This window comes from Elgaria multicarinata, chromosome 6, assembly GCF_023053635.1.
Source record: "Elgaria multicarinata webbii isolate HBS135686 ecotype San Diego chromosome 6, rElgMul1.1.pri, whole genome shotgun sequence".
NCBI lineage: Eukaryota > Metazoa > Chordata > Lepidosauria > Squamata > Anguidae > Elgaria > Elgaria multicarinata.
In genome coordinates, this window is record NC_086176.1 from 55,741,783 (window position 1) to 55,756,071 (window position 14,289).

The window sequence follows — 14,289 nt, forward strand, 5'->3', positions numbered from 1 at the left end:
GCATTTTGTCTGTTTTTTCTCTACTATTGTGCTTATTATATTATAAACCTACCCTTTAGATTTCCAGTATCAATTTTCTCAAGGAAACAAGACTTTATATTTATATTTTAATCATCACAGTCACACACACACACACACACACACACACACACAAAACATCTTTTCTTCAGTTAAAAATGTATGGAACAGAACATTTTTTTTGTTCCAGATCTTCAACAAACTGACTTCAAAAATATAAATATCTACCGTATTTATATAGAATATGTGTGTATGTACACGGTCAATATTCATATTAAGGAATCAGAACATTTTGATTAAAGTTGTTGTTCAAGAAAAACATTCTGCCCTCAGAGAGCCAGAATAATTTTCTTTCTCTTGGTACCACATGGAATGGCATTTCTGTAACCTACGGTAAGTGTAATACATGATATTCTATTTCTCTGGACATAGATTTGCCATTCCTTTCTGGTTGTTGCTCATGAGAGACAACAGTTGCATGTTTCATTGTGGGAGGAGGAGGAGAGGCATCACTGTTTTTTCTCTGCTGGCTGATGGAGGCAGAGTTCACTCCCAGAAGAGACAATTGGCAAATTGTTCTCAAGGTGGTGGTTGATGAGGTGGCTAATGCTGTCAAATACGCGGTCCTTTGTACGAACCTAAAAAGAAGAACATGCAATTAGAAAGAGTGTGTGTGATTGTGCATACAGACACATATTCACCAGAAATTATTTGTTTGGAAAAATCTGATATTTTTTAAAAAAATCAAATTCTGTACAGTTCTGGTCACCACACCTAAAAAAGGATATTATAGAGCTGGAAAAAAATGCAGAAAAGGGCAACTAAAATGATTAAGGGGCTGGAGCCATCTCCCCTATGAGAGAAGGTTACATCAACTGGGATTGTTTAGCTTGGAAAAAAGGAGGCTAAACGGAGTCATGATAGAGGTGTACAAAATTATGCATGGTATGGAGAATGTGGATAGGGAGACATTTTTTCTCCTTCTTTCAAAATACTAGAACCCAGGGTCTTCCCATGAAGCTGATTTGTGGGAGATCCAGGACAGATAAGAGGAAGTAATTCTTCACACAGTGCATAGTTAAATTATGGTATTCACTACCACAAGATGTACTGATGGCCACCAATTTGGATGGCTTTAAAAGGGGGTTGGATAAATTCCTGGAGGCGAAGGCTATCAATGGCTACTAGCCCTGATGGTTGTGTGCTATCTCCAGTATTCGAGGCAGTAAGCCTGTGTGCACCAGTTGTTGGGGAACATGGGCAGAAGGGTGCTGTTGCACCATGTCCTGCTGTTCATCCCTGGCCGATGGCTGGTTGGCCACTGTGTGATCAGAGTGCTGGACTAGATGGACCCTTGGTCTGATCCAGCATCAGGGCACTTCTTATGTTCTTATGACTTTTTAAAAATGTAAATACTAAGTAATTTAAATAATAACTAACTCAACATTACATATTCTGGATATCAACATGTTAGCCATATAGTTAATCTCTAAACAGACGTGAAGAACCAATCGGGTCATTTCTCAGTTATCCAGTGTGTATCTTCCTGAAAACATAGGCTGCAACTATATAACTACTTGCCTGGGAGTAAGCTCTACTGAACACAATGGAACATATTTCTGACTAGACATGTATAGGATTGCAGTGCTATCCTCAAACTGTCATAAGAAATGCACTATAAGGAAATATTTTAAAGACATTCCACTGTAGGTAAAGAAAGCCTGCAAAATATAAACAGTGAGATAAACAGATGCAATGCCAGCTTGTAAAAATGAAACAATGTAAAATAATATTCTACTTAGGCTGCAATCCTATACCAACATACCTGTGAGTAAGTTCCACTACACTCAATGGGAAATACTCCTGAGTAGACTTGTATAGGATTGCGTTGTTACTTGTAAATTAACATGGTTGTCAGATATGTACCGTTATTCAGGAAATATTTGAAATATTTGATTTCAAATATTTTTTCAGATATGTACCATTATTCAGGAAATATTGGAAATATTTGATTTCCATATCAAATGGAAAAATTGATTTAAATCAGGCAGTTAAATCATTTTTTTATCCATGCTGATTTAAATTTCTTTGATTTAAATCAATCCACCCTGGCCTTTTAAATACAAAACCAATCAAAATAATTTATAAATAAATGAGTAAATACATAAATAATATTGTGAATAGGGACAGTAGAACTTAGCTTCAGTGTCGATGCAGGGGTGTGCTTCGAGTTAGTTGCCAGTTTTTAAAGGCACAGTCCTGTGCATGTTTAGGTAGGCATAGGATTGTCTAAATATCTGGTTGAGCTTTTAAATTGTATCTTATATTATGGTTTTACATTGTTGTTTTATACTTTGAATGTTTTTAATTTTTGTGAACTGCCCAGAGAGCTCCGGCTATTGGGCGGTATAGAAATGTAATAAATAAATAAATAAATAAATAAATAAAATGTCTAAGGGTGCAACAAGGGAGAGGGCCTTTTCAGTGGTGGCCCCCCAATTATGGAATGATCTCCCAGATGAGGCTCTCCTGGCGCCAACATTATCTTTTCGGTGCCAGTTCGACTTTTCTCTTTTCCAAGGCATTTAACAGCATTTAACAACGCTAAGTTTGTTTGTTAACGGACCCCAGAACTGTTGTTTTTAAATGAATACCATTGTTTTTATACTGTTTATGTTTTTGATGGTTTTAAATTTTGTATACTTTTTAATGTTCACTGTTTTTAACTTTTGTAAACCACCCAGAGAGCTTCGCCTATGGGCTGATATATAAATGTAATAAATCAAATCAAATCAATCCTATGTATGTTTAGGCAGGAAAAAAAGTCCTACAACTCCCAGCATTCCCCAGCCAGCATGGGGAATGCTGGGAGTTGTAGGACTCTTTTTTCTTGTGCTTTAAATAAACAAGCCTTGATGCAAGTCTGGCAACCTTTTGGACCAGTGAGGCAGAGAGAATGTAAAGTCCTTTCTTTTTCCATGAAGCATTTGGCCTGTCTCCGGCAGGAGCAGCTTCAACCTATTTCAGCTTTGTTGGAAATCATTATGAAAATAATCTTTGACTGTCCTCTAGTGTTACATGTGAGAATTGTATCCATTGTTTCTTTTTTTTTTAGCTGATGCCAGAAGCCAGGCTGTGAGCCAGCATTGAAATCTAAGGCCCATAAAAAGGCTGTTGTATCTAATCAGAGCTTATTTTGCACTGCAGCAGCCGTTTGGTTAAACAACATGAGGTAATCTTTGTAAACCTCCCAGAGAGCTTCGGCTATGGGGCGGTATATAAATGATGATGACGACGACGACGATGATGATGATGATGCTAATAATAAAGTGTAGCTGATTATCAGCACTACCATGAAGTAGTATTAGGACGGTAGGTTTCTTTTATGCAAAGTGCAAGAATGTTCTTCTCTCCTGACAAAGGGGGAACAAATACCTACAGCAAGCATTACCTTGACCCAAAACACCTGGGAGTTATACACCTGCAAGGATATCTGGTTGAAAAGACTGGCCTGGGAAGTTGCTACATTTGGGGAGGAACAGATTACTGCAAATATGCTTTAAGCCTCCAGTGCTCTACCTCTTAAAAGGAAACTACTTCTGTATACAAAGGGGTAGCTGTGTTAGTCGTTCCTGAAAAAGCAACAAAGACCTGAAAGGCTAACACATTTATTATGGCTTATGCCATAATCAATGTGTTAGTCTTTAAGGTGCCACAAGAGTCTTTGTTGGTTTTACAGAGATTGCAAGGGCCACTGTGAAGGCAAGGGCCACTGTGAAACAGTGTTAAGGGAAGAGATTTGTTTTCTGTGCTAACAGAATCTTAAGTAAGAGGTATCTTCCCTTAACATTAGGTTCAGATGCTTACAGTTCCTTCAGGATCCACCAAGAGGAGATGTTTGGCTTGTCCATTGTGTAGACCAGTCAGGACATAGGAGCCTGGGTTGGAGGTACTTTTCCTCACAAGGAAGTCTCCACATTTCTTTAAAAGTTGTTCTGCTTCTTTCCTGGTCATTTCCCCTTGATACCAGGGCTCTGTGCTCAGTTCTGCAGCTACTGCCACACCAGCTGCTCTGGACAGAAGAGGACTGGTACATTCAACTGAGGTAGCCTTGTTCAAAACGGGCCCTGGCATTTGGTTCTTGAGAGCATCTTCAAATGGGCCTGGTAATAAGAGTGGAGAACAGATACAAATTAGTGAAGAATATAAACAGCACAATAGCAATTCGGTGTAGGCCTGGCTCCTTAATTTCCTTTCCAAAAAAGCACTAAGTTAAAGAAAGACATTGGGGAATCCTGCAACAACTGAGAAAAGATTCAGGCCTTAGCATGATGGGGCGAAATCCCGGGCGATCCCCAGGATCGTCCCTGTGCATCCACATGATGCACAGGGGATCCCAGGATCAGGGAGGGATGATCCCTCCCTTGCCCCAGGATCTCACCCTACCATTTAAGCCTGGTTTTTCCGCGGTCCTGAGCTGAGCCCAAGACCGCAGAATGTGTGGCCAGGCGCCGCAATTTGTCCTGGTTCCTCACAGTTCCTTGCGAGGAGCCGGGACCTGCGCACAAAGTGTAGAGCTCCTCAGGAGCACTGCGCCCATCGGGGGTGGGATGGGGGGAGCGGGGAAATATTTTTTTAACAAAGTACGTTTTGTGCACAAGTGCTAGTGCGCATCTTCCCCTTTAAGAAAAAAACAAAATGGCGGGTGCGATGCCTCTCCCTCTGAGGTCGTAGCTTGCCACGCATAAACAGAGGGGGGAATCTCACGATAAAAACATCCCAAGATCTTCACTCCTCCGTCACGCAGCAACAGATAGGTCTAGCTAAAGCCTCAGTGTTTGGCATCCACCATAATTAATGGGTCTTAAATCTGCTTGACTTCAGCTGGATTACTCCATTTTCTGTTTCATACCTGCAGCAGACTGATTTCAAAAATTTATTTATTTATTTATTTATTACATTTCTATACCGCCCAATAGCCGGAGCTCTCTGGGCGGTTCACAAAAATTAAAAACATTCAAAGTATAAAACAACAGTATAAAACCATAATATAAAATACAACATAATATACAATATTATAAAATATAACTATCTACCATTCCTTTCTCTTTCTTTATCTCTTTGGATGCTAACTCAAGTGCCCAAAGATGAGGACTGCCCCCTTCGTCAGCAGATTTAAGCCAGCAAGTGAAAAGAACTTCAAGCCACCCATCATCTCCCTCTTTCCACAGTTCACAGACAGCCGTTTTAGTCTGCTCTCATCTGCTTTGCCCACTGTGCAAAGGGGAGAGACAGTAGCGCTTTCAAAAAGGCAGGGGAGAGCGCAAAAATCTCATACAAAAGCTATAGAATGTTTGGACAATAGCTAGGGATGCGGGAGAGATGCAGTTGCAGGGTAAGGAGCTTTCATTAGCAAAGCCTCCCAGACTTTGTTCCAACTTTTGTCAGCTGGCTCAACTTGGCCAGCAGTGAGCTGGGCCAGCTGACAGATTTTCCAACTTTTTTTTAAATTTGTGTAAATAGACATTGGTGCAAATTGCATAATTTCCGCAAGTTGCACCTGCAAATATGTATTTACACAAATAAACAAGTTGGAAAATCTGTCAGCTGGCTGAACTCGCGGCTGACCAAGTTTGCACAAATATCTATTTACTCAACTTGCACAAATGTCTATTTGCACAAATGTCCACAATTTGCACAAATGCCCAGAATTTGCACAAATGTCCACAATTTGCACAAATGTCTATTTACGCAAAACAAAACAAAACCGCGAGAAAGTTCCTAGTTTTCCGGGAAAGCCCCAGGCTCATCTCACAAATGCAAACTAAGTCAGGTGCACCGCAGAAATCTGGCAAGCTCAAAAAGGGCGGGATTTCCCAGCAACAGACATCCCTAGCAGTAGCTGGGAAAGCTGAACTGTGATATCATAACCCTGTCAGCGAATAAGGGGCTGTTTTCAATCTCCCTCCAGGACTGCCGTTTTCAAGCAACTGATAAAAGTACTTTTTAATGAAAAATGTAACAGCTAGAGCAACATTTCTTTTTCTCTATGGTTATTAAGACAATAACTGTTGACAATACACACTGAATTATGAAATGTAGGGTAGTTCCTCACTCAAGTGTGATTTTTTTAAAGAGGAACTTACTCATGTCAAAAAGATCTTTTTCTGGGCTGCTGTCTTTGGTACTTTCTATTGTTCCAGTGAACAGGTTTTCAGCATCTGCCTGAAGAGCCTGCAGAGTTTCCATATTTATATGTTGTGTATTCACATAAGTCGGCACTTCTCCTGGTGGGGTTACATTAGACTTTCCTTCTGGCATGCTGTAGATGTCCAAAGACCCTGTGAAAACCAATGCAGCCTTTTTGTCCCAATCTGCAATACAACTATACAAAAGATCACCTTGTTGCCTTAGATTGCTTCTACACAGTTTAATTGGGAACTGCCATCCTTTTTTTCTTTCATTTTTATGGAGAATCCAGACTGCATCATTGTCAGTCCATTGAATTCCTCTATTTTCTGTTCTGCCCTCCTTCCACCCACCTGTTTATTGGTCTGGTGTGTGTGTGTGTGTGTATGTATATGTATATATATATATATATATATATATATATATATATATATATATATATACACAGAGAGAGATAGAATATGTGCACACACAGGTGCATTACCAATTTCCTCTCGTTATTTTTTCCTTTTCATTTCATATAGCAGAATAGCAGTATAAATAAGCAAGAAAAAAATAACCGAAGGAAATCAGTAATTAAAGCCTCCTGCCCTCCACATTAAGGGGTAGTTATTATATGTAATTCAGAGGACAATTACTACCTATTCAACGGTAATTGCACTACTACACTCAACAGAAAGCAATAAAAGGGGCAGAAGCAGGAAGCTTTTAATTAATGTTGGAAAGGACATTTGTTGAATAAGACTGTCTTCAAGTAAATATTATAGAAGTATCTTCTATAATACATTAGGTTGGTGAAGACTGGGGATGTGCTCTGAAAAAAAAAAAACCAGAACCAAAACTTGAGGATCATGACATTATCTAAAGAGCCCTTAATCAACCACGAGCACACAATAAATGCCTCATGTAGAAAAGCTCCTTTCAGTTCTCTATCAATCCACGCTATTGTATTTGCAACTGTAGTCATGTAAAAACCAACTGTTTTAGAGTGCACCTTACCTTGCCTACTAGGTCCCTGTTGCCAGTCTTCATCAAATAGGTCTCTTATGTGCTGGCTCTGGTAGTATGTTTGCTCTCTTCCCATTGCTGATGCGGACTAAGGTGGTAGTAAAAATATTCTTCATGCAAACTCTACCTTTAAAAACTGTAATGCATTTTCAGTGGGTCTTTTTTATGATTGGTCCAGGTGCAATTCTACCCAAACCCAGTCTTCTTTCATTCATCATGTATGACACTATGACTGAGCATTCTTTTATGAATGAGTTTGCGTAGGAGGATGAGAGTAATGATGACCTTCAGGGAAATTGCACTCCTTTCCTGTTTTATTAACCCCTGTAATTCTAAATAACAAAGTAGGTATATTACATCTATAAAAGGAACTCCCCCAGTTTAACCACCCTTTCCTGGAATAAACATGACAGCCTAATAATCCCAATCAAGCTCTTACCAAATAAAACAAAACAAAACATGCTGCACCATGAACGTAAGTATCTTCACAGTGATTCTTACTTATATGATATATTATAACTGATGCCAGATTTAGGCATCTTTACTCATTTGTGTTATAGTGATAAAACTCATCACTTTGCTTCTCAAAGTAATTCACTACTTTAGTTAAACTCACAGGAAGATGGACACAAAGCACCATAGAAAAAAACAAAGGTCACCACAGCACTTTTGCTTCCCCCTTTCATCTTTTTAATAGATTTATTTGATTAGTCAATGCAAGATTACATAAAGAACTATCACAAGAGACGAAGGAAAGCAATGCATATGAAATACACATTTTGTACATTCAATTATATGGCGACAGAGGTATATTATGATAAATTTCAGAAACTCAGTATTACTTTCAGAAGGAGAGGCCGTAGCTCAGTGGTAGAGCACTAATCTACTAGAATTCTTTGAGAGTGTCAACAAACATGTAGGCAGGGGTGATCCGGTGGACATTGTTTACTTGGATTTCCAAAAGGCTTTTGATAAAGTCCCCCACAAAAGACTCTTGAATGAACTTAGTAGACATGGAATAAGAGGAGAGGTCCTCTTATGGATCAGTAACTGGTTAAAGATCAGAAAGCAGAGAGTAGGAATAAATGGTCAATTCTCCCGATGGAGGGAAGTAAATAGTGGGCTCCCACAGGGATTGGTATTGGGACCAATTCTTTTCAACTTATTCATAAATGATCTGGAATTAGGAGTGAGCAGTGAAGTGGTCAAGTTTGCTGATGACACCAAATTGTTTAAGGTTGTTAAAATACAAAGGGATTGTGAAGAGCACCAAAGGGAACTCTCCAAGCTGGGAGAGTGGGCATCCACATGGCAGATGTAGTTCAATGTAAGCAAGTGTAAGGTGATGCATGTTGGGGGAAAAAGCCCCAACTTCAAGTATAACGTAATGGGATCTGAGCTGGTGGTGACCAAAGAAGAAAGAGATCTTGGGATTGTGGTGGACAGCTTGATGAAAATGTCCGCCCAGTGTGTGGCCGCTGAAAAGAAGGCAAAGTCCATGTTAGGCATATAAGAAAAGGAATTAAGAACTGGAAAAAGTGCAGAAAAGGGCAACTAAAACGATTAAGGGGCTGGAGCATCTCCCCTACAGGGAAGGTTACATCAACTGGGATTGTTTAGCTTGAAGAAGAGGAGACTAAGGGGAAACATGACAGAGGTGTACAAAATTATGCATGGTATGGAGAATGTGGATAGGGACCCATTTTTCTCCCTCTCTCAAAATACTAGAACCCAAGGTCATCCCATGAAGCTGATTGGTGGGAGATCCAGGACAAATAAAAGGAAGTACTTCTTCACATAGTGCATAGTTAAAATATGGGACTCACTACCACAAGATGTAGTGATGGCCACCAATCTGGATGGCTTTAAAAGGGAGTTGGATAAATTCCTGTAGGCAAAGGCTATCAATGGCTACCATCCCTGATGGTTGTGTGCTATCTTCAGTATTTGAGGCAATAAGCCTGTGTGCACCAGTTGCTGGGGAACATGGGTGGGAGGGTGCTGTTGCACCATGTCCTGCTTGTTCATCCCTGGCTGATGGCTGGTTGGCCACAGTGTAAACAGAGGGCTGAACTAGATGGACCCTTGGTCTGATCCAGCATGGCACTTCTTATGTTCTTATGCTTTGCATGCAGAAGGTCCCAGGTTCAATCCCCGGTGTCTCCAGTTAGGCTGGAAAAGCTCCTAACTGAAACCTAGAGAGTTGCTGCCAGTCAGTGTCAACAATACTAGTCAAGATGGACCAATACAAGTCGAGATGGATGTCCTATATTCCATGTAAATTTAAAAATGCACATGGGGGGGGGGGAATTCATGACTTCTCATATGATGGAGTCTGAACTGGCAGTGACAAACCAGGAAAGAGATCTTGTGGTCATGGTGGATAGCTCAATGAAAATGCTGGCCCTGCATGCAACAGCTTTTTTTTTTTTTTTTTTTTTAAAGTCTGTGACATGCTAGGAATTATAATAGGAAAAGGATTAAAACTAAAACTACCAGTATCATAATACCCCTAAAGAAATCTATGGTGTGGCCACACTGGAATACTGTGTGGTATTGGAGAGCAGGAAAAGGTACAGGATGGGCCCAGTCAAAATGATCAGGAGGTTGGGCACCTTCCTCAACAAGAAAAGACTGCATTGTTTGGGACTTTTTAGTTTAGAAAAAAGGGTGACTGGAGCAGGGGTTGGATGAACATGATAAAGGTTTATAGAATTATTCCTGGTTTGGAGAAAGTAAGTAGAGAGAATTTTTTCTCCCTCATGAGACGAGAACTGGTTGTTCGGAGAATCAGGGCCGACAAAAAAAAACCCCATTTCTTCATACCGCACACAATTAATTTATGGAATCAGCTGCTATATCACTAGGTTAGGTGTCTTTAAAAGGGGATCAGTCTCCCTCATGGCTGCCAGTGCATTCTGAGCCCAATTCAAAGTGCTTGTTTTGACCTTGAAGTCCTAAACAATTGTGGTTTATGGTATTCGACAGATCATCTACACTTGCATGAACCTGGCCATGCTTTAAGATCATCTTCGGAGGCCCTACTCACTGGCTAGCCCTGCCTCTAAGATCAGTAAGGTTGGTAGTAATTAGCAATAGGTCCTCCTCAGTGGTGGCCTTACCATATTGAATTCCCTCCTGATGCTGGTACAACATAACCTTTTGCTCAAAGGAATCAAGATATATTAACAAGCTATTTTCAGACCATTAAAATAATAACTAAGGGAACCAAGTAAGGATTGGTTTGCCTACCTGAGCTGAATCTGAAATGGAGGGGAGCTTGGCTTTGAGTCTTGTATCAACAAGACCCCCAGTGGGAGGTATTTTGTTCGGAATGCTGTTGTAATAGGGATGTTCTGCTGCCTCACCATCTTCTTCCATCCAAAGTTCATCCAGACTTTGCATCCTGTCAGAAACAAGCTCAGTTACTTTGGGTTTTTTAAAATATTCTTCTGTTGTCTACTTCATTGCCATACTGTAACAACATTTAAAATGAGACAAATATATCCTGTTCCTTAACAATTATGTTCCTCTCTCATATCAATAAAATAATAATAATAATAATAATAATAATAATAATAATAATAATAATAATAATAATGCATTTATTTATAACCCACTTCTCCCTCTGGATCGAGGTGGGGAACAACATAAAAAACAAAAATGTTATAAAATACAAAAATCTGATTAAAACATATAAAACTAATACATTGTTAAAATAACAGCCAGACTTCTTAAAATTCGACTAGGTAGGCTTGCTGGAAGAGATCAGTCTTTATAGCTTTTTTATATTCAGAAAGACTGTTGAGTTGTCAAATCTCTCCCGACAAGCTATTCCACAGTCTGGGAGCAGAAGAAGAAAAGGTCCTCTGGGTAACAGTCAATCTAGTTTTGGCTGGCTGAAGTAAATTCTTCCCAGAGGACCTGAATGTGCAGGGCGGATTGTATGGGGGAAGGCGATCCCACAGGTAACCTGGACCCAAACCATGTAGGGCTTTAAAGGTAATGACCAACACTTTATACTTCGCCTGGAAACTAATTGGCAGCCAGTGAAGTGATTTTAAAATTTTAATATCAACTTTAGAATTTTTTTTAAGGACATGTTCTAAAGGTTTGATCATGAGTTGGACATGACCTAAATGTTTGACCATGGTCTAAAGGGAGTAAGTGAGTTGGCTCAATAGATTTCCACTTGACCAATATATTTTAACACTCTAACAATAGTCACTACTGCTAACTATGTCCTTAGGCACTTATATTTATCATGATGATGGTTATTTCATTAATCCTTAGGGTTGTCTTTTTGAGGTACCTTTTGATCTTCATGCCTCTGTTTTCATTTCTGTCTTCTGTATACTTCTCATCTCCTGAAGTCTGCATCTCTTATATAATACAAATATATAAAGCCTATCTTGAATGCTGCTCTTTCACTGAAAACTGCTATTACTTCAACTAGTTCAAAATATGGCAGCCAGGCTGGTCACTGGTACACCTAGGGGTGACCACATTACACCAGTTTTAAAATCTCTTCACTGGCTGCCAATTAGTTTCCAGGTGAAGTATAAAGTGTTGGTTATCACCTTTAAAGCTCTACATGGTTTGGGTCCAGGCTACCTGCGGGATCGCCTTCTCCCATACAATCTGCCCCACACACTCAGGTCCTCTGGAAAAAATCTACTTCAGCTAGCAAAAATTAGATTAACAACTGTTACCCAGAGGACCTTCTCTTCTGCTGCTCCCAGACTGTGGAATGGCCTGTCAGAGGAGACTCATCAACTTAACAGTCTACTAGCATTCAAGAAAGCTATAAAGAATTATCTCTTCTGGCAGGCCTATCCAGTGGAATTTTAAGATGTTTTTAGAATGTTTTAACAATGTATGTTTTAATTCAGTTTTATGCATTTTACCATTTATTGTTGTTCCCCGCCTCGATCAAAATGGAGAGGCTGGTAAGAAACATCATCATCATCATCATCATTATTATTACATCTCCCCTCAAATATCTCAGTCAAATGCCTAGATCCTTTTTGCATACAGTTTCATAATACTTCTTCCAGTTATACACCCTGGCAGGACCTACACTACTGCTTTATAGTGGTATTGTAGTGCACTGACTACTGTTGGAGCCCATGACACATCTACACTAAGCAGGATATAACACTATGGCCTAATATACACCTGCAGGCCTCTTGGGACGGGGGGCGGAGGATCTTGGGCTTTCCAGCTTCCAGGATCGTCCGCCAGGGTCCAAATGCCAGCACATCATCACACAAGTGAAAAGGGACATTCCTGCATGGTGTGGGGTTTTGTTTTGTTTTTAAAAAAGAAGGCGATGTTGCGCAATTGCGCAGGAACGATCCTGCGGCCAAAATAAGTTTTTTAAAATTAAACAAACTGGAAACTCAGAGCTGAAAACTACTGAAAGCTATCCCAGGGATGGTGAAAATGCTTCCCTCCTCACCCCCGATGGGCACAGACTCCCTCCGCAGAGCTCCATGCCTGTTTGTTGAGCCCGCTACTCGCGGGGACGAGGAACAACCCCTTGAGCGAGTGCCACACTGCCCACGGACCTCATGGTTGTCCCAGGACTGCAGGTAAAACCCAGTCCCAGTTATCCCGGGACAACTGAGAGCTCATCCCTGGTTGATCCCAGGATCATATGTGCAGCGTTTGGATGCAGAGGGACGATCTTGAGCTGACCCCGAGATAACTGACTGGTGTAGATTAGGCTTATGAAAGCAGTATATGGCATGTCATGGGCCCCAACAGTTGTCAGTGTACTTCAATACTGCTACAAAGCAGTAGTGTGGCTCCTTCCTCCATATACCACTTTCATACCATAGCGCAATATCCTGCTTGGTGTAGATCTGGCCCATGTGTGGGATACCACCACTGCACTGATAGGTCAAAACTGAGAAGACTCAGTTTTCTTGAGAACTGGGGCATGCCATCTTTGCCCTCTAACCTCCTGTGGGAGGAAGTATTGCCATTAACCTGACTCACTAAAGGGCAATCTTTCCTCCTCTTCCCCCTCTCATGTGCAGAAAGGAAGAGGTAGACGAGAAACAAGCCATGAAAAGATTGACCACAGTGCAATGGCATCAGTCACTATAGTGTTCACTGTTACTGACTGGCACGTGTTGAGCTCCACATATATAGGCCACGTTCTGTTGGCTGATGGCATCAGCAGAATCAATTTTAAATCTTTGCAGCCAGTTGTTCTCTTGTGCAAATGAACTCATCCTTTGTTTCACCAATTCTTCAAGAAACAGCATTCTCATTAAAAATAATGAGAACAAAGCTTGTTGTAGTGCTCACCTATCATGAAGAGCAGGAATCTTAGAAGGGCACTGCAGGTATTGCTTAAAGCGGAGCTCAAATGCTTGTCCTATGGTGCTGATAATATCCTGGGCCAGGCCGTCACAGCATTCCAGGATATGACATGCTGGAAGTGGGAGAAAAACAAGAAAAATATTCAAGAGTATATTCCTGGGAAAATACACCTTTACACTCTATGAAGTTTAAATCATCATCATCATCATCATCATCATCATCATCTATGGCAGGAATAAAATTTAAAATCACAGATCTGGTTGGACAGATCTGGTTGGACTCGATGGCCTTTTAGGCTCCTTCCAACTCTACTATTCTATGATTCTGTTCTATGATTCTATATGAAACTTCTTTTTTTAAAACAGAGCCATCAATTCATCTGTACCTCATGCCGAAGTAGGCTACTGGCTCATCTACTTTCTACTCTAATCCTTATGAAACTTCTCTAGCTGTCTTGTACATTTCACTGGTCTATATCACCTAAGAGGCAACAAATGATTGACTTCCTTATTTAAGACTAATCAATTTGCTAGTCCTTAAGATATTCCAATAATAATAATAATAATAATAATAATAATAATAATAATAATAATAATAATAATAATAGGAATAGGCAGGGAACAACACCAAACACAATATAATACATAAAATTAGTTAAAAGAGCATATAAAACCAATAAAATATTAAAATAACAATCACAGCATCTTAAAATTCTTAGGTTTAAAGACTTTGGGTTAAAGG

At 40.1% G+C, this 14,289-nt stretch overlaps 1 protein-coding gene across 1 annotated transcript in view; it reads right to left on the reverse strand.

The window, feature by feature from the left end:
* Positions 1-349: 349 nt before the first annotated feature.
* The window catches only part of SHC3 (SHC adaptor protein 3), a 47,536-nt gene continuing 33,596 nt past the window's right edge, over positions 350-14,289 (reverse strand). The window contains exons 7-12 of the mRNA XM_063128585.1: positions 13,534-13,660; positions 10,468-10,621; positions 7,207-7,303; positions 6,165-6,359; positions 3,886-4,181; positions 350-656 (exon numbers count right to left, since the gene is read on the reverse strand). Coding sequence (XP_062984655.1) covers positions 528-656; positions 3,886-4,181; positions 6,165-6,359; positions 7,207-7,303; positions 10,468-10,621; positions 13,534-13,660 — 998 coding nt within the window. The 3' untranslated portion in view covers positions 350-527. The remainder of the gene's footprint in view (positions 657-3,885; positions 4,182-6,164; positions 6,360-7,206; positions 7,304-10,467; positions 10,622-13,533; positions 13,661-14,289) is intronic.